At 35.6% G+C, this 21,341-nt stretch overlaps 1 protein-coding gene across 4 annotated transcripts in view; it reads right to left on the reverse strand.

Moving 5' to 3' along the window:
- Nucleotides 1-21,341, reverse strand: part of VTI1A (vesicle transport through interaction with t-SNAREs 1A) — a 416,764-nt gene that overhangs the window by 145,594 nt on the left and 249,829 nt on the right. For 2 of the 4 annotated variants that reach the window (XM_043983904.1, XM_043983903.1), the window contains 2 exons: nt 18,673-18,743; nt 17,868-17,940 (listed from right to left, as the gene is read on the reverse strand). In XM_043983904.1, the coding sequence (XP_043839839.1) occupies nt 17,875-17,940; nt 18,673-18,743 (137 nt within the window). In that variant the 3' untranslated portion in view covers nt 17,868-17,874. The remainder of the gene's footprint in view (nt 1-17,867; nt 17,941-18,672; nt 18,744-21,341) is intronic. The other 2 variants (XM_043983902.1, XM_043983901.1) reach the window with 1 other exon arrangement.

Here is a 21,341-nt window from a genome sequence, read left to right on the forward strand (position 1 = left end):
TATATCAATAAAAGATTTCACATATATAGAGAAGAAAATGAAAAAAAAGATGCTCAGAGGAGGAGATGGCAATTTGTCACTGTCATATGAAATTTAATATACACTTTAAAAAAGCCACAAACTACATGTAGCAGAAGCTCATGGTTTCATATAGAATCCTTTCTTTGTTCTTCTTTGTAAACTGAAATGTACTTGTTTGTTGATGATATTGTTAAGTTCATAACATTAAAAAAATTTTTTTTTGTAGGGCAATGAGGGTTAAGTGACTTGCCCAAGGTCACACAGCTAGTTGTCAAGTGTCTGGACTTGAACTCAGGTCCTCCTGAATTCAAGGCCAGTGCTTTATCCACTGCACCACCTAGCCGCCCCAGTTCATAACATTAAAAAAAAATTTTTTTTTTTTTTTAGTGAGGCAATTGGGGTTAAGTGACTTGCCCAGGGTCACACAGCTAGTAAGTGTTAAGTGTCTGAGGCCGGATTTGAACTCAGGTAGTCCTGACTCCAGGGCTGGTGCTCTGGCCACCTAGCTGCCTCAGTTCATAACATTTTAAAACAAAATAAGTATTTAAAATAAAGACAAAGAAAAAATAGATGAGGTATTTCTCAAATCTGGGATCTATGATGGATTATTCTACTGATTATGTAAACATTAGATATACCAGAATTACACTAGTGCCATTTAGCATGATATAGAATAGCTTATGCATCTATGCAGCATATGGCTGATAAGACAATGTTGAGCCACACCTCTGTTTACTGGAGAGTAGGGAATGTCAGGTGTCATTCAAGTACAGCTGGAAGTGGATTTTGAATTCATTTTCTACTCTTCCATTTGAGCAGGAACTGGCTCACTTTCCTAATGGAATCCTGCTCCATCCTTCTCAGTGTAAAAATGAGATTAATTTAATCACAGATTTTCTACATCATCATTGCTTCCCCACTGCAGTTAACAAAATCTAAACTAACAGAAAAGGCAGCAACTAAATGTCACATCAGTAAGAAACAACCAGTCTCTGTGATACAATACTGGTGAAGAAAAATACCAGTTGGTGCTCAATCCTACTGACCTAGATACCCCCCCCCCCCCGACCCCCCGCCCAAATATCCTTATACTGCACACTGGCTATTGTGTCTTCCACTTTGAGATACTTTCCTACCCTCTTCCATTTGCCTTTAAATTGTTTTGCCCACTTAAAAGTACTTCATACTCTAAAATTATCTCTCCCTGCTTTGTCATACACTACCCCCCCCACTGCTCCCCAACACAAAAAACCCCCTACACGTTAGAAGATAATTAAGTGGCCTGAAAAATCAAAGATGAGAAGATATTTTCAGCTGGGCAGGGAGAAAGGAGGGGTGGAGAATACATTCAAGGAAGGCTGCATAGTGGAGGTGACCCTAGAGCTAAATATAAGAGAAGCATTTCAACAAAAGGAGATGTCAGGGAATCTATTCTAGGAATGGGTGATGGCATGTGAAAGGCAGAGACGTGGGGGAAGATAGGATCAGAGATAAGCCAATAATGAATATTCATTTTTGACTAGAGTATAAAGTATACTGTGAAATGAAGCTGGAAAGATAAGAACCAAACATGGAGGTGTTGAATGCCGAGATTTATGTGTTTTATTTCATAAACAATGGGGAGTCGCTGAAGGTTTCTGTGCAGAGGAATGACCAGATCTAGGGGAAAACTACTTTGGTAGAGGTTAGATGGCTGCATTGGAGAAGGGTAAGACCAGCTAACAAGTTATTATAATAGTTCTAGTTAGAAGTGATGAGGGCTTGAATTAGAGTGGGGATGGTATAAATGGAAAGGAGGGGGCAGATACAAGAAATATTTCAAGATTTCAAGCTTCAATGACTGAGAGAATGAAGGTGCCATTCACAGGAATAAGAAGGTTAGGAGACATGGCTTTTGGAATAAATACAAACTCAGTTTTGGATGAGTCATAATTGTGGTGTCTAATGGACACACAAGCTGAGATAGATATTCAGCAGGTAACTGGAAATGTACAACTAACTAGAACTCAGAGGCTGCGGCTGGAATATGAATTACAGAGTCATCTGTATAGAAATGATAGTTGAAGTGAAGTACATTAGACTGCAATTAGAAGTCTATAGAAAAAAGGAAAAGAAAATTAAGTAAAGGTTCTTAGCAGATAGCCACATCTAAGAGAATAGAAGGAGAAACCAGTGAGGATCAGTCAGAGAGGTGGGTTATGAACCAGGAAAGAAAAGAGGCAGATAAGCCAGGTCAAGAGGAGAGTAGTATAAAATGCAAATTGGGAAAAGGGACAAGGAAGATGAAGATGAAAATGAGGCCATTCAATTCGGCAATTGAATGGTCACTGATGATTTTGGTGATCATAATGTACCTTAAAGAACACTGGGCTGGGACTTAGATGACTGAGATTTATTCCTTTGGGTTCAGCTTTCTTGGTCTTTTTATATGCAAAAAAAAAATGCCAGGTATGATTGATAGATACTGAGTTAGGGGTTGGGTTCTAGGTACTAATACCACTTGCATGTCACAACCTTTATGGTTGTCATTTTCCTCATGTATAAATAACAGTGTTAAACTAGATGGTTTCTTAAGGCTTGTTCCAGGTCTAAAATCTTGTGATTTTTCAACTAAGTATATAGAAGCATTTCTGATCACCATCTTTGCTATGACATTGGCTTCCTTGTGGGTTTTTAGCTCTAAGGAATCCTATATTTCATGCAAGTACATGCTTAATGAACCCATTCCACGATGAAGCTCGAACTTAACAAGATTAAGAATATAAATACTTAAGAGATAGATGGGGAAGAAAGACAGTTTTCATGGTATCTCCCCAAACTTCTTGATCTGCATCTCTACAGAGGAATATAAATTTGGGGATGGGAGTGAATAAAATCTTAATTTTCCACTTTGTGCAAATGGGTTGATTTTTCAGACAATAAAAACAATAGTCTCACACCTCTGTAGCACTTTGTGTTTACAACAGCCTAAGTATACACACCATCTTATTTATTTTACCACAAAAGTCCCATGAGTTGGAGAGGAGGTTATTTTCCTCTTACAAATGAGAAAAATGAGTGACCTAATGAAGGTTAAATGGTGGATCTGGTACTTGGATTCATGTATATAGACTCCAGGTGCAGTGCTCTTCTTACCATTCGAGGTACAATAGGGAGTAAGGGAGAAATATGGTATAAGGAGCATGACAGAAATTAAAAATGCCTTGGATACAAATGGAGAAATCTGCATTCAGATGTGACATGCTATAAACTATAGGTGAATATGTTCTGTCTTACAGATGCATCAGTCCAATCCATCAATAAGAACAGACCTGGTGGCTGGCTTTCCTGTCGGGTGTTCAGAATGACTGACCCCCTCGATTCTGTTTTACTATACCACTTAGAAGGACACTTAAGCCTCAAAGAAGATGCATCTAAGGGAACTGGCATGTGGGATTTCATTTTTCCCTAAGGCTTCCATGTTGAGCTTCAGCAAATCATCAATAATTAAATAGTAACAGTTAAAACAAGACCACCCAGGTTCAGAGGCTCAAGGCTTGAGCCACAAACATAGTTCCTCTGGCCCCTTAACTATACAGCAACCCAGTCTGAAAGATCACCAGCTCACAGTAGGTATTTATTTCCTTTTGATGACATCAGAAAGATAAATTTCCCTAATCCCAGAGCAGGGACACCTGGGTCTACCTCTTCTCTGCAGCATCCCAAGAGAAATCCAGACCTGCTTTGTTTTCAGTCAGTGAAAAGTAAGGAGTACATCATCTAGCATGTTGCAGATGGGGGAGGGGGGGAATCAATTCACCTAGTTTTCACCCAAATACCATTGATGAAAACACATGATGAAACCCTATTTTAGAGGCATACTACATGGCAAGCTGGTCTCATCCTAAGTCAATACCACATTTCTGGTTGCTCTTTTCCCCTCCATTTCAAAAGAAAACACTAGTTCATTCTAATGATCCTGGGGGCAGAGAAGGGTAACTTTTTATGCCTATGAAAGAATGGCACCCCCACCCCCTTGCCAGCTGAGGACAGTTCCTTCCAGAAACACCTGTTTGCTCCAATTGAAGCTAATCCAAATTGGGTCCTAAGGATCTCGGGCTTGCTCTTCAGATGTACCATCATTTTACAATATTTATTCCCCACCTGTCTGATGACCGAGATGGCTTGGGAATGCTCCAGCCAGGGAAAGCTGTTGCATGGCCTTATTCCCTCACAAACTAACAGCAGCTAATGCTCCAGGAGAAACTGGTTGGAGGCTAGTTGCACTAGAATTCAAATTGGTCTCTCCTCCCCAAGTTCTGACCTGATCAGTACAGGTTCTCCATGAGGAAGATATGAATGATTTTCATTACTCTTTAGATTTGGAGGTTACAAAATGAGATATACCTTTTGACCTCTAAAATGCCAATTCTGCTTATCAAGCCAGTTCTTTAATATGTTTTCACTCCAAGTCAAACTAAAGTAGCAGTTGCATAACATTAAAAATGAAGACTGGTAGAACTATTTCCACAGCAAGAAAATCATTAAAATCCAGAAGGTAACATGCTACAGAGATGATCTTAAACACACACAGTTTAACATCTAATAGAGGAAAAGAAAAAGGTGCCCACATCAAGCTCCAATTATAATAGTGAAGTAATGTTTTATTTAAAAAAAAATTCTAGCCATGAGAAAACGGTATATTTGAAAAGCCTACAATAAAGGCTTATAAAATAAGGGACCTTTTATCTCCTCCACATCCATGAGCTTGAAAATATCTATGCAATTTGAAGCCACATAAAAAACCCAGTGAATAAATAAAATGTTCTTTTTTCTCTATACAGAAGCTAAAAAAATTATCCATACAAATAGCTTGGCCTTGAACAAACAGATTAAAAGACCTAAAAGGCTATAGCTTCAGATCATGCATACAGAATAGAAAACGAAGGCTTTTCTTTATTGGTTAGGCAAGTTTTCTGCTAACTAAATTTCTATCTGGAAGGAGTTTATGTGATGAGAAATAATTCTTTAGATGATAAGAAAAATTTCAATATTTTAAAATGTAATACCTATGAATTGAATATCTCGTGGCAATAAAAGGATGTGAATGTCAATCTGCATCTTTTGACAGCGTGTACATAATCAAGAATGTAACTGTGGATTTCAGTTCAGAATATAAGGAAACCACATGCAGTATAAGAGCAAAGGTTCAGACTTTTATAGATATGTAACACAAACCAAGTTAAGAATTCTTAGTGTTTTTCTATTTAATTTTTCACCTTGAAAACTACTGATGAGTTAACCCATTATTTGTAATTTAACTATTTTTCAAAAGTTTTACATAGATGTTTATCTTAATGGAAAAAGGAAATCTAAAGCATGATACTTGACTCATCATCAGTGTATGATTCAGTAGGTTGACTTTGGTCTATATGATTTTTTCTTGAATTTACAGAGAGCTAAACTAAATCTCAGGTTGTTTTCTATCCCAGTGTGCCCTGAGAATAGTTCAGGCTGAGACTGATGCTCTGGATTCGACATTACTTTCTGAGAAGCAGGAGTTAGAAGCTGTTAAGAAATGGAAAATGACTTTTTCCTTATGTTGGTTAAAAACTGCTGGAACTTAATTATAGGCCATGTTTGAGTTTCACCTTCTCTAGGAAAAATACCTACCACTAATCTCTGAACTTCTTCCTCCCAACACTCATTGTTGTGTACAAGAGTACACAAAATATCCCTTCTTTCTTATTTCTTTTTGCTATGGCAAAATACTGGAAACTAAGAGGATGTCCATCAGTTGAGGAAAGGCTGAATAAGCTGGGGCATAAGAATATGGTAAGAGAACTATTTGTTATAAAAAATGAGGTAATAGATGATTTTTAAAAGGCATATAAAGCCTTAGATGAACTGTTGCTGAGTGAAGTAAGCAGAACCAGAAGAATAATTCATACTATAACATTAATATTAAGAACAATTTTGATTAGTTTTATAAAGATTAAAATGAATAGAACTCAAAAAACTATATAAATACATATATGAGAAAGTAACACTGTAAAAACAAAGAACTCTGAAAGTTGTAAGAACTATAATGAATACAATGACGATCTTTGATTCCAGAGTAAAATAGAGAAGAATTAGATTGTGGAATGAGACATACACACCCATACATATAAATGCATATTTGTGTGTATGTATAGCCATTAGGAGTATTTGTTTTACATGTCTATACATATTTGTTACAAGAAATTTGCTTTTCAAAAAGATCTTTTTCCACCAAATGGGGTGGAATGTGGGATGAAGAAAAAATAGCTTACTGTTTAAAAAAAATAGAAGCTAGGAGTGTTTACAGATGTGAAATATTGCAAGAACTTTCTGATGAGGTCACTATAATATTAGTTTTCCTTTGATGTAAGAGAACTCTCAAAAAAAGGAGTGATCTCTAAGTGTTATGTAAAAACAAAATAAGCCAATAAAACAAAATATAAAAATGAAAACAAAAACTGAATACTCATTTTCATCACTCACTATTCACAGAAAAGAGCATATGCTTCTTTGTTATTATTAAATTTCATTTTCCTAACTAGATTGTAAGCTCCCTGAGAGGAGGGTTTATACGTCTTTGTATACTCAGCACTTTAAATACAGCAGATACTCAATAAAAGTTTATTGATAAATGTCAGTAATCATGATTGGGTAACTGCCATGGAAGTCTTCATCTATAGCACTGGCACAATCACAACTGGACCTGTTAACCTTCAGATAATAAACTGTAGCTTTTAAGGACAACATATTGATTCCAGAGATGAACTGCAGGAAAATGACAGTCAGTATCCTTGTGGTCTTGACATGGGACTTAGAACAGAACAGAAATATCAAGGAGTCAAGGGGTATTAAAGTTTAAACTGGCCAACTAGATAGCATGATGGACACACCAAAGAAGTAAGGGGAGATAAAATTCTATAGCAGGAAAGTCAGTTAAGTGTGGCTACTACCTGAGCCAGGAGACAGAGATAACTCCAGAGGTCAGGACTATTATTCCAAAAAAAAGAAAAAGAAAAAAAGAAAAGAAAATCCCCCTGATTCTCAGAAATCTTTCCACACCCCACTTCCAAAAGGAACTTTACATTTTCAGGTGGTCACCCCACCTATCCACTATAAAAGCTTTTGCCTTCCTTCTGTTCTGGGAGGAGGAGGTTTCTAAACCATCTCCTCCCCTTGAGGCTGTCTTCAACTTCCCTCTTGGTCACTTTCTCTATAGCCCAATAAAGGGTCATTTTAATTCTAATTGGACTGTGTGTGAGAATGTAATTCTTTACTGTGGAATACCTAAGGACCCCCACCACCTTTTCCCATGACAGTCTAAAATAGTTAATAAAGTTTTCTCATACCTGACTTTAAACACTTGGGAAATTTGATTCATTACATTTTAATGACTTGTGAATTTTTTTGTAATCATAAAGTCAAAAAAAGTCTGAGTAAAAATGGTTGTGATATTCACTGTGATTAGAGGTGATGAGTAGAAAAGTGGGCTAATAGTAGAAACCCTAAACCCCAAAACTATTCATTTAGAAATAATAATCTTCCTTTTTATTTTTGAAAGGAACTTTATTTTATTTGAGTGAGCCTAAATTACTTTTTTTAAAGTTTTTGTTAATGTCATCTATTTTTTATATCATCATAGTTATCCCAAATATCCCTCCCCTAACCCCTCCTGGACAGTCATTCCATATAGCAAATAGTATTTGTAGAGATAAAAAAAAATCAAGGGGGAAGGGAAAAGAGAGAGGGGGGAAAATTTGGAACTCAATCTTATAAAAACAATATTTATATGTAACTAGAAAAATATTAATATTGAAAAAAGTAAAATAAAATATTGTAATTATAATGGGAAAATCAGTACATCTAATTGATACATTGAAAAAAATCAGAAAACATGTGCATTGTGTAACACCTATGGACTTTTTATTTCCACAAAGGGGCAGGTTGGAAGTGTCTTCTCATATTTCTTCCTTTAAGTCCCACACAAATTTTTATAATTTTGCTACATTCACTCTTACATTTTTGACGTGTCATTGTTTTCCATTTACATTGGTATACTGACTGTATATATTGTTTTCTTGGCTCTGCTTATTTCACTCTGCATCAGTTCATATAGATTTTTCCAGGCTTCTCTCCATTTATCACAAACATTATTTCTTATAGCAAAGTAATATTCCATTACATTCATGTACCATAATTGTTTAACCATCTCCCAATTGTTAATGGGGATCTACTTTGTTTCCAATTCTTTGGTATCACAAAAAAGGCTGCTGTAAATATTTTGCTATATATGGGGACTTTCTTCTTATTGATGGCTTCCTTGGGGGTATAAGCCCAATAATGGAATCTCTAGTTCAAACTGTATGGACATTTTAGTCCCGGTATTTGTGTAATTCCAAACTGCTTTCTGAATGGTTGTACTATTTTACAGTTCAATCAACAACGTATTAGTGTGTTTATGATTCCACAATCCCTTCAAAATTGACTATTGCTAATATTTTGGTCATTTTTTGCCAATTTGCAGGGGGTGAGGTTAAACTTCACTGTTGTTTTGATTTGTATTTTCCTTATTAGTGTTTTGGAATATTCCTTTATGTGGTTGTGAATACTTTGCAATTCTTTTGAGAACTATGCAACCATATCCTTTGACCACTTACCTACTGGGGAATGGCAAGAGCCTTGATTTCAGATGAGATTCTATTTTAGTTTCCCATTGTGGATACTACTTTCTTATGTAAAATTTTCAGCTAATTTTGTTTCTGTGCTTTGACCATTAAAAAGTGGTTTTAGTTGTCAACGTTTTTTTTTTTTTTTAAGTTATCAACAGGTTAAATATTTCCGAAAATAAGATTCTATCTCCTTGTTTTTCTTCTCTTTGACAATTTGTTGATAATAAATAGATTGGCAATAATAATAAATAGATTGGCAATAAATAGTGCATATCATGAGCTATTTAGCAAGAGAATAACTGAATTATAAATTTGTGCAGGAAAGAAATGGTCATTCTTAATACCTAGATAATAAACTTCCAATACATGTCCTGAAGTTGTTTTGTTAACCTAGTCTATCTCTAGAAAACATTTCTGGAAAACCACAATTTCCAGCTCTTTACTTTGTTTATTCCCCCACAAAACCCCTAGTGGGTTATAAATAGAAGTGTTCTTCATTGCTACTGAAAAATAAAAAACCACCATGAAAAAAAGTCATTTCCTGTCCTAAAGGTTTTTAAATTCTACAGTCACTCTAAGGACTGCGCCTAAGCATAAATTATAATGCTGAGCTGTTGCATAATGGTGTAGGACAGCATTTTAATTTGGCAGGGGAAAAAATGGACTATATATCCCAAAGATGCCTTCTGAGAAGCCCGCAGTAGAGTTCTTATGTAGTAACATGATGAAACCCCCTTTTGTCCTCATACGTCTGTGATGTCTATCTGTAACTCTTTCTCGGTGGTGGAGATAAGCCTTGCCTTGTGTCCGTCATTGCACTTTCAAAGGAAGATTCACAGTTGTTTGACTTTTGATCTGGGGAGCGACTAGCCCAACCACCTGCATCGTGCATGAGCTGTTACTGAGCTTGCTTTGTACCATCTTACAACACAGCAAGTCTTTTAAAACTGGGCCTAGGCTGATGGGTGAATACACTAATTTACAGTGTGAGTGTTCAAATAGAAAATATGGTGATGGTGGTGGTAGGGGGAAGAGGGAGTGATTTGTGAGCAGGGCAGGCCTGACAACCCAATTTAGAAAGTACAGATATTGTTTACTGATTATATCATTAACTGAAACAGATGGCTGAAGGCCTCTCTCCACCAACAATGGGGCAGACAGTGGGCTAATAGTGCTGTGGCCTGGAATTGTAAAATGCTGTTTGGTGATGGTATATGTTAATAAATAGCCATTTACAAGGGGGGCCAAAGGCTCCATTGCTTGTTTACAAGCAAGGCTCAGGGCCCCTTGCTTCCAGTTAACAGCTCAAGGCTGTATTCAAAGACTGTATTGATGGTAAAGGGAAAGTGTACCATTCATACTCTTGCCTTATTAAAGAATGACATTGGTTATAGAAAAGAGGGAAAAAAAGAAGAAAACTAAAAGGAAGGAAATTGAGTAATTAGGTTCAACTGCATCTAACACTAAAGAAAATTATAATCATTCTTTCAATAGTGACCAAATAATGAGAAACAGAAATAAGTCACCAGTAAGTTACTTGCTTTTATTTTGTCTTAGAGAAGTGCATGCCAAAAGTAATAATTTAATGTACAAATATTTGAGATTTCCACATAATTATTAAATTGAAAAATGCTTTGAAATTATTTTATTTTGAATAATTTAAAATTCAAAAGGCAGAATGGTGGAGTGGATAGCTATTCAACGTGGAGTCAGGAAGACTTCAGTTCAAATTCACCTCTAATACTTAATATCTCAGTGACCATGGCCAAGTCATTAATGCCCACTGAGCCACAAGCAACTCTCTACTATAATAATTATAGATGGCTTTTGATATGTTTTGGTGGCTGGAATTCCCATACAAGTTCCTGATGCATTGGTATAATTATTTTGTCTGAAGAATGGGTTGGGGATGAGTAAGGGTTAAGCATATAACAATATCCTAACAGGATATTTTGGAAGCCTATGGGATCTCCTATGGGACTGACTTTTTCTCTTAATGGTACATACTCTGTATTTTCTGACAAATTCATTCAACAATAAAAAGCAGCAGCATTTACTATATATGCCAGATGCTGGGGACAGAGACAAAGAGGGAAAAGTCCCTATTCTCAAGGAGATTTCATTATATTGGGAAAAACAACACAGATACAATTTATAGTGTCCTTTCAAATCATATGATACAGTAGAAACATTGAGATTAGAATGAGAAAACCTAAGTTTGGATCCCAGGTGTGACACTACTAGTTATGGCTTTGGTCAAGGCAAAAGGTAATGAAATCCTTAAGCAAAGAGGATGGAATAGCAGTAGGAATAGAAAAGGAAATCATGGATTTGAGAAATATGGCAGAAGTAGTTATTACAAGACTTTTCATGTTATTAGATGTAGAGGTTGAGGGATGATGGGAGATGAAGTTCAAAAACTACAGTGATAGAGTCAGAGACTATGATACTAGAAAGGGCTCTGAAAGATTATCCAGATCAATTCCCTTTGATTCTCAAAGTTTTTGGTCTCAGGACCTCTTTATTATTAATAATAATATTTAAAAATGATTGAGGATCCCAAAGAGTTTTTTTTATATAGGTTACATCTGTTGATGTTTATTATATTAGAAATTAAAACATCTTAGTAGCATTATGAAAATGGTCTTGACTTCACGGACCACCTGAAAGCATATTAGGGATTAAAAATCCTCAGACCATACTGTGAGAACTCCTGATCTAGAGAAATGATGTAAAGAGATAAAGCTTTTGCAAATATTAACATTAGTGTGCTTAATTAATTCCACTGCAGGGTCAGTGGTGGATAATCTACACACTTCAGTCTGTTTTTCCTGCTGCTCTTGGGTATAGTCCTTACATGCCTTGAGGATTGAGACTGTTTTTTCCCCCCTTTGTCAGCATTTAGTATAGTGCCTAGAACATAGTAGGTGTTTAATAAATGTTTGTAGGATTTATGGAATGATTATCAAGGACCACAAAATTATTAAAATATTCACATTCTCTAGAAAGATAATCACATAGGTTTTAGGTGCTGAAGCCAAACAGGATTAATTTTTTTTTTCTGGTCTGTACTTGTAATTTCATGAGTGTTAGATATTCTTAGCCTAAGAGCTCTCTACTAGTGCATATTATCATTGCTAAGCTCTGTACTTCCTAGTTTTAGAAAGTTGCCTGGGGACACAAAGGGTTTAATTGATTTATGCCTGGTCATACAGGTAGTATGTGTCAGAGGCAGGAACTAGACCCAAGCCCTCCCCTTTGCCTTATCTTGCTGGGCCCCAAGGCCTCCATACCTCTTTCTTCCAGTCTCCAACCAAAGACAGCTAGGTAGCAAAGGGGTTAGAGTGCTGGCAGGGCCTAGAGTCTGGAAGACCCAAGTTCTATAATATGACCTCAGACTTACTAGCTGTGTGACCATGGCAAGTCACTTAACCCTGTTTGCCTCAGTTTCCTCATCTATAAAGGAAGTAGAAGGAAATGGCAAACTACTCCTGTACCTTTGCCAAGAAAACCTCAAATGGGGTCACGAAGAATAGGACTTGATTGAAAAGAGTGAACAATGCCACACCATGCCTTCTGCTACAGGACCATCATTTTTATCTACCTTCCAAGAGCACCTTGGACTCCAGCCCTGGGCTTCCCTAGCTCTGACAGATGAACTTTGGCCTTATCTTGCTGTGGCTAAGCATAGGTCCAATCCTATTCTTTTTCGTATGGGGCTTAAACTTGCTTTTTCCAGCCTGGACCAGTTTGCCCCTTTATAGGAAACCCTTAGGAGATCTTAAGAGCAGCATCCTATGGTAGCAGCTCAGCACATTTATGCCGACCTTAGTGGGGCCACACAATTAGCTTAGCCCACTGTAGCTCAGAAATCCTAAATTTAAGAGATCTGCCAGCCTCAGTTCCCCCAGTAGCTGGAATTAGGGCTATGAGTGCCATACCCAGCAGCCATTTCGTTATAAAAGAATAAATACCATATAAAAAAGAAAAAGAGTCTCTTAGGCTAGAGATATGGTCAGGGACCATATTCAATTAGTACACATGAAACTAGGAAAAAGAATGTGATACACAGAGGGAAAAATACAAAGATAAGATTCTGTGAGACAATCTATGCTTTTCAGCATGTGGAGATAGTGAGGAAATTTTCAAGGACATTTCTCTTAGAAGACTTGGAAACTCTTTGCTATTAAATTCTCAGACAGTATAAGAGCAATTAAAAATGTAACAAAATGTTTCTTATGTGAAATGGTAAGAAAAAGACAACAGAAGAGTGATTCATTATTTGTTTTTTAGTAGCATGACATATCTTCTTAAATATAATTCATCGCCCTCCTTATTTTTAAAAATCTTTATGGCTTATAAGTTCTCTGGTTGTAATTTCTATTAATGAAGAATATTTACCCTCAGGAATCACTATGAAAGAATATTTAAGGTATCCAGATGTTTTATCCATCTCTTTAACATAGTCATAGACTGCTTTTCCAAAACAGGGAAAATGTGATTACAATGATAGCTACCAATTAGTCCCCAAAATGATTCAGAAAGTAGGTCCAAGAAAAACACATGCATTATATAGCATTAAAGGAGTTTAGACTGCACAAGTTATGTCAAGTGCATTTAATGCTTTCTGTTGCATGTGTCCAATAGATTATTTACAACAACCTTAACTAACCAAGTTGTTGCATGCCATTAGCTGGAATGATAAGCAAAATCCACATATTGAAATGAAATCTCTTTCTGATATTTTTCAATTTGCAGAAATGGTTGGGCAGGTAAAGTTTGTGTGGGGAAAACAAGAAATGATTTAATGCTGAGATCATCTTACAAAGAATGTAATTTTTTTTTTTGCTTATTATCCACATGATTTCTTTCCAAAGTCGTTTGCCTGTATACACAGCATACCAACTAATATGACTGTGTACCATTTCATTCCAAATTTATGATGATGAGTTTGGCAAATTACTTTGGATCTAAATCATTATTGCCCTGAAAAAAATGTAATCTTTAAAAACTAAAAAATTTCTAAATCTTAGGAAAGAAAAGGATCACAATTTCCTTTGTTTTTTATCTTATCAAAAATCTTGGGAAATTATATTATCATCATTATTATCATCATCATTATTATTCTCACTGGTTGCTAAGAAATAACATGAAAAACCTGGGACCCCTAGTCAAATGCTAATCAAGAGCTATTACCACAGAAAAATATTTATGTTAAGGAAGAGCAGTGTTTAGGCCAATAAGCCACACAAGTGTGACTTTAAGATTTCCAATTACAGTAATCAATTTCCATGAATGACTCTGGAAATCTATTTTTTGGGACACAATATCCCAAGAACATGAATGATCATTTGTTTCACGACCATTTTCATTATTATTTGAATACTATATTTAAAACTTTGTCTACCCAGCCAGGAAATGAACAGTTTATCCCTAGGCAGCTCTCCATCTTATGTCAAAGAGGAAGAAAAATTACTTTATAAAAAAATCAGATATATATTTATTTTCATGTAAAGTTTCCCCATTATAATTTTTAACAGGCTAATTTCCTCTTTTGTTTTCCTTTGGGATACTCAAATACCCATGTACTTTGGGTTGAGATGTTTATTAAGTTTTATAAAGCCTGTCTTTATAATTTTCCTTTTAACTTCAGTCCATTTAATAATTTTCTCATCTCATGAAATGAAACCAAGTCATCATCTTGTATTTGTTTCCCAAAGTCTTTGATTTGCTATTGACTTGCACTATGTTTTCTACCCATTTATAGCATTTTTTTTTGGCACAGTGCCTGGCAAATAACAAGTGTTTACTAATTGCTGATTGTTGTCCCCTTTTTAATTATTAGCAGGGATTAATCTAATTTGTAGCAGGTATGATTGCTTTTTAAAGAGCTACCTTAAGAATTCTAGAATGACAACCAAAAGAACTTCCATATTCATTGAAGGTTAATGGTGACAAAGTTTAAAAAGCATAGACTTCATGATATAGGAATACAATATTGGCTGACTAATAGACTCTATAAGGTTAATCCTTATCTTTTTATCCTCTCTCACTTGGTTTAGGTCAAGTTGCAGACAACCACATGGATAGATACCCAGCTGGACTGGACCATCTGAACCATTCGTTTCAATTTGTTTTCATAATAGATTTTCATAGATACAATCTAATCATTTCTATTGTTAAAGTCATCAAAATAAATGTATTGTCCAAGTTAGAGTTTGCTGATTTAATATATGAAGGTAGTCTAATTAAGAAAAAAAAGAAATAAGATTTTTCTTATCAATTAACATCTGAGAAATTTAATTTCCTAGTGATAAAATGTTTAGTATATTTAGTAGTACTTTATTTTTAAATCTAATTCTTAGTAACACAGAGAAATTTTTATGTAGGTCTACATTGTATATAAACAGCATGACAAAAATAACAATAAAAAAGAAACACAAAAACTTTGCATCTGAAGAATAATCCAACAATTTACAGAATTCTTTCAGATATATTATCGCATGTGATCCTGACCATAATCACTCTGGGAGATAAGAAGGAGAGGTATTATAATCCTTATTTTATAGATGAAGAAAGTGAGACTCTAAGAGGTTAAGAGACATGCTAAGGTCATAAATATAACAATATGTCAAGAACCTGTGATTAGAGAGGAAGTGTGGGATTGTGGACAGAGTGCTGGTTTTAGAGTCAGAAAGACATTCAAGTTTTGCCTTTGATAGTGTTAGATGAACATGGACAATTCACTTAACCTCTCTGATGCTCTTCTGTAAATATATGGCTGTCAGAATCAATTAATCAATAAGCATTTATAAAGTGCCTACTATGCATCAGACTATGCCAGGCACTGGAGATACAAATATGATGAATAAAACAATCTTGACTCCCAAAGGAGTAGCATTGGAGCACATGTTTCAATACAGAGACCAGAAAGTGAATCTGGAAATGGTTTTGCTTTCTTGTGTCCTACAGAAAATTTATATCATGAAGGACAGTAATAAATAAAAAAAAGTCCAAGAATAACATCCTATACTTAGTCTCCAAAGACCTGGTCAGTCAGACAACAGCATTGATTGAGTGGCCCTGGTGAACTCAGCCTAATACCACATCCTATACCACAGCAACTTACAATACAATGCATGGGATGAAAAGCTACACAGGTGGAAACCAGAACTTCCTCTGTTCAAATCCAGCATGGTGATTCAGTGAAGGATTTTTTTTTTTTTTTTTTTTTTTTTTACTGCTCATCTCCCAGACATATCCCAAAAGGGATGACTCAGTGATTGACTGCATTTGTGAACCCCAAGCAGATTTCACCAGTGATTTTCTTCTTTTGGTTTTTGAAATAGAGATACTTAAGTGTGTTTTCCCTGAAGCATGCTCAGGCAAAGGTTACAATATTTGTTTGTGGTTCGCCCTCTCCAAATTACTTGCAAATGTATTCAAACACAATATGGGGAGATACTTCATTTTCTTACAAATAATGGTTTGTGGTGTCCTGTAAAAAAAAAGGGTGAGGTGCATCAAGCATAAACGGGGAAAAAACACATTGGTTTAGAAGCCCATAAATCCTTATTTGAATCTGCCAACCTGAAAGCCTGGAAAAACTGTTTTTCCTAAATGCTATGTCTGATTAAGCCATACCATTAAATGACAGCTGAACTTTAACATTAATATGATATTATTTAAATAACTGCATGATTTTTTTACACTAAAAATGATGAATGATTTTTGGACAGCTCAATTGACATAAAGCAGGAGGCCCCTTTAATGAGATTTGACAAAATGGAGACATATGCAGAATATTCGTTACAGCTCATATCGCAGGGGCCTTGCTGGGGAAGCTATGGAGGGTTGGTATTTTTATTATTATTGTCTATGGGCACTGAAGCATCTCTTTCAATTGCCACTTCCTTTCTCTGTGGATTTTGAATTTAGCTTGTGTTATTTACATATTACTCTTAATCAGAGAATTTGGTAGGATACAGTTCAGAGTTGAGATTGTGAGAAAGCCGTGAAATGGAGACTCAGTGTGGAGTAAGATCAACATTTGCTGGCAGAGTATACAAGAACAGAGGAAATGATTTTGATTAGGCTTATAGGGGGAGAACACCAGCCTTGAAGCCAAAATTATTCAGTTTGATTTGTTGTTATAGTCATGCTGGTGATAAATGAATAACTTAGCTAAACCAGTTTTGGCAAATTATTTTAAATGAATATGTGATCAGTGGACATTTGAAAAGAGCTGCTTTCATAGGACCAGCTCTTTAGGTGATATTTTTTAAGGCTCCAATAATTTTGTCTATCTGAGTGCAATTTATAAGTATATACATCCCACCCTTACCCCAAGTGGAGAGAAAATAAGAAGTGAATTAACATAGTTATGTTGAAGATATCTTTCTTGGTGGATTTTGAAAGAGCAGGGATTCCTTGCCAAATATTTTCAAGTAAATAATGGATTAAATTTTAATACTGATACAAGTGTTCTAGGTAAATGCAAAACATCTTTCTTAGATTCAGAATATTGTCTTTCATTCCTTTTCCCACTTTTCCAGAATAGTTTTTCCATCAAATACAGGTAAGAAACAAATAAAGTTCTGAAATGCATTCACTAGTATTTATAAATTCAAATCAGAAGAGCTCAAATTTTTAAAATCATAGCATATACACACAATACACATATATACAATACATAATATGTGTATACACAGAAACATACATACATGCATACATACATACATACATGCATTCAGAATTGAATATTTTCATAGAACCTAACTCTAAATTTTTTTAACAGCTAGATTTAGCACTTGGTTATGTCCCTGGTAATGGCAAAGCCATACTCTCTATACAAGAAGGAAGCTATTAAAATAGGAAATGAAATGAGGTTGTGCCTGCCATGGGACCAACCTTAGGCTATGAAGAAATATTTTATGTCTAACCCTAATTTTTGTTCCCATAACTGGAGGTATCCTCTCTACCCCCATGAAAATCTTTAATCTGATTTACTCAGCGTATCCAAACAAGAGTTAATATCTGCATGCTCTCATTTCAAAAGGGTCTTTACACAGGATAGCAAGACTAGAAATGTGTACGTCTGTAAAATGCCAAGTTGCAATTTGATGAAAAACATGGAATAGAAAAGAGGCCGATCCCTACCTTGCTCTTACCTTCGCAACATTCCTGTCAAGATCCGAGAACTTTTCCCCAAGTTAGCATCTGTTTCTCGAAGCTAAGGGAATAAGTGTGTATTAAAAACAAGGTTTCATACAACTGCATTGTTTTAAAGTGAGTTAGCAATCAATAATTTTATTTCATATTGAGAAAACATCATACAAAAGATCTAAAGCTATGAAGAAACTACCAAATTAAAACAAAACTCCAACCAAACACTCACATGACACCTAAATGAACTCTTAAAAATCTTTGGTTCGGAGAACTGCATATGATAGATAATCTCAAGGGCATTAAAAGATGGAATACATGAACTTGAACTGGAGAAAAAGCAAACGTCTCACAGGTTGACAAATAAAGTTTAATATACATCTGGTAGTCATTTTCTAATTTGTGAATGTGCAAATTCCCAAAACATAAGTGAGAATAAAATGAATAGAAGGAAGATGAGATTAAACATTTTAGCAGTTCTTTGTTTGATTTTTATTTTTTAAAATACCCTGGATGGAGGGACATAAAGTACTCCTAGAACCTCCCTCAGTAGTCTACTTTTTCAAACTAAATAAAGTGCCACATTAACATAGTCACTTGGGGTATTTCAAGGTGAAGAGCTAAAAGAAGAAATCCTTAATTTTTCCTTCTTTCCTTAGTCAAACATTCCAGTATTATTTAAATGGTTCTTCAGAACCATGTGGCCACTTACTGGGATGCCATTATTCTTGTAATTTCTGTATACTTGGTCACGTGTTAAGTGAATTTACAAAAAAAGGCTACAATATATCCAACTCACCCTTTCTCGAGCACGTTGTATCTTCTCCCTGTCATGATTGAGGTTTTCCAACATCTCCTGGCCAATTTGCTCTGCATTATAAACAGAAGTTTAAATAATGAAAGAAAATCCCTATGCATGTGAGCAGCCTTCAAAATGTCAAATTAAAATGGCTGTAGAACTAACTTCAGAAAGCACTGCTACATTAGGTTTAACAGTGGAACATTTTGATTCACATAAGTGAAAAATAAAATATTTTTTCTGAGCAAATTTTTTAGATATGATTTACTTTATCATGAGACAAACATTGACCAAACCTATCATCCTTCTGGATCCTTGCCCTCTTCCTTGGCTTCAGAAATATCAGTTTACACTATTTTTTTTTTTTTTAGTGAGGCAATTGGGGTTAAGTGACTTGCCCAGGGTCACACAGCTAGTAAGTGTTAAGTGTCTGAGGCTGGATTTGAACTCTGGTCCTCCTGACTCCAGGGCCAGTGCTCTATCCACTGTGCCACCGAGCTGCCCCAATTTACCCTATTTTTAAAAGAAATTTCAGGGGGCAGCTCGGTGATGCAGTGGATAAAGCACCAGCCCCAGATTCAGGAGGACCTGAGTTCAAATCTGGCCTCAGACACTTGACACTTACTGGGCAAGTCACTTAATCCTCATTGCTCAGCCCCCCCCCCCCAAAAAAAAAGTAATTGGGAAAAGACATTTCAGTAGAACACAGGTTACTGAGGACAGGGACTGTTATAGTTTTGTCTTTTTATCTCCAGCACCTGGCAAATAATGAGCACTGAATAAATACTTGTTAAATTGAATTGAATTCATTGCCCCCTCATCTTTTTTTCTGACCCTAAAAGGCCAGAAATGTATATACCTGTAAAATGCCAAGTTGCAATTAGATGAAAAACATGGAATAAAACAATCCCCCAAGTTCTGTTCTTGGCTCATTTTTCTTCTCTCAATTCGTTTTTCCTTAGCAATTTCATTTAATTTCCATGGCTTTAATGATCATTTCTTAGAGAGATGATTTGCAAATCTAGATAGACAGCCCAGACCTACATGTCCAACTGCCTCTAGGACATCCCCACTTGGCTTTTGCATGAGCACCTCAAACTCTGTGTGTTCAAAAACAACCCTGTGATCTTTACTCCTAAACCTGATCCAGCTTATGAAGTTACTATTTATGTTCATGGCACCATAATCTACACTGTCTCCCATTTAGAAACCTTGACACGACCCTTAACTTTTTCTTTACCTACCCTATTTAATAAGCTTTTAATATCTACTTCTGTAAAAGCTATCAAATCTGTACCCTCCTGCCACACTAGTATAGGACCCAAATGCTACCTCTGTGGCCTATTGCAGTAGTCTCCTAAGAGATCTTTCCACTTTTGTTCCATATATTCTGCTGCTGCCAATGACCCTTATGAATAAATAGTCAGATAATACTGCTCAGAAATCTCCAGTGGATCTCTGTTGCCTGGTAGGCAAAATTCAAACTCCTTTGCCTAACATTCCAAGCTCTTTTGAGTCTGGTACCACCATATTTTATACTATATCTTATTTCACAGAACAGTTCACATAGTGTACAACTAAAAGGACTGTCTCTTGAATAGGCCATATGCTTTCTCATTTCAATGACTTTACCCAAGCCATTTTCTCTGTCCCTATCTCTAGTACATCCTGTCTCCCACAGTTTGTTTCTTCTCCTACTTCTCTCAACCCATTATATTTTATTTGACCTTTGAAGTCCCGTTCAATGATTTTTTAAAAACTAAACCTATGATCCCTCCAATCAGAAATAATCTCCCTCCTTCCCCCTTGGATCTCATCTCTAATGTATTACTTATGTAATATTGTGCATTATGGTTATCAGTTTGTGTCTTCTTCCCTCTACTAGACAGTAAGATTTATGAGGAAAGGGAGCATGTCTTACCTACATAGTGTATCTCCTCAGTGTTAATTATAGTGCTTCTCCATATAGCAAGTGACAAGAGAAATATCTGTTTAATTGAACCCAAATGGAAAAAGGCCGTTTTGGTAATTAAAATGTAAAACAGTAGAGAAAATAATGTTTGCAGTGGAATTTGAATTTTTAACCAGGTTGGCAAATTCCAAGTATTCTCAGATCTTAAAACAACTTTACATATACCCCATTCTGAAAGGCAACAGCAAGTAGAACTGAACTCTCTTGTCCCAGTGTAGGGGAAGTAGATTTCAGTGCATAGAAAAATGAATCACAGAATATTAGTGCTAGAAGAAAGCTTACAAGATTATTGGGCCCAAATCTCTCATTTTATAAAGGAAAAATACCCAGAGACATTACGTGACTTGACAATACACACATCAGGATAGTGGCAAAGTAGGACTAGAATCCAGGTTTCCTGAATCCTAATTAAGTTCATTTTTCATTGTTTTGTATCAGAGATCATAAGGTTTTGATCTATAGATTGCAGGAAAATGTTACTACCTCCTGTTTTCATGATTTAATATAGAACAAAACTAATTTTACAACATGACATTTACTTTACCATCTCCCTATATAAGTCAAGAATTCAGTTTTAATATACTGTATGTCCTCAGGTATAAGACAACCTTCCATTTATGAATTTTCAGATCTATCTACACATATACCTACACACACATACATGTTAAGATGAATGGAATTAATCCAAGCAGAAGAT

The sequence above is a fragment of the Dromiciops gliroides genome, chromosome 2 (assembly GCF_019393635.1).
Source record: "Dromiciops gliroides isolate mDroGli1 chromosome 2, mDroGli1.pri, whole genome shotgun sequence".
In the NCBI taxonomy this organism is placed as follows: domain Eukaryota; kingdom Metazoa; phylum Chordata; class Mammalia; order Microbiotheria; family Microbiotheriidae; genus Dromiciops; species Dromiciops gliroides.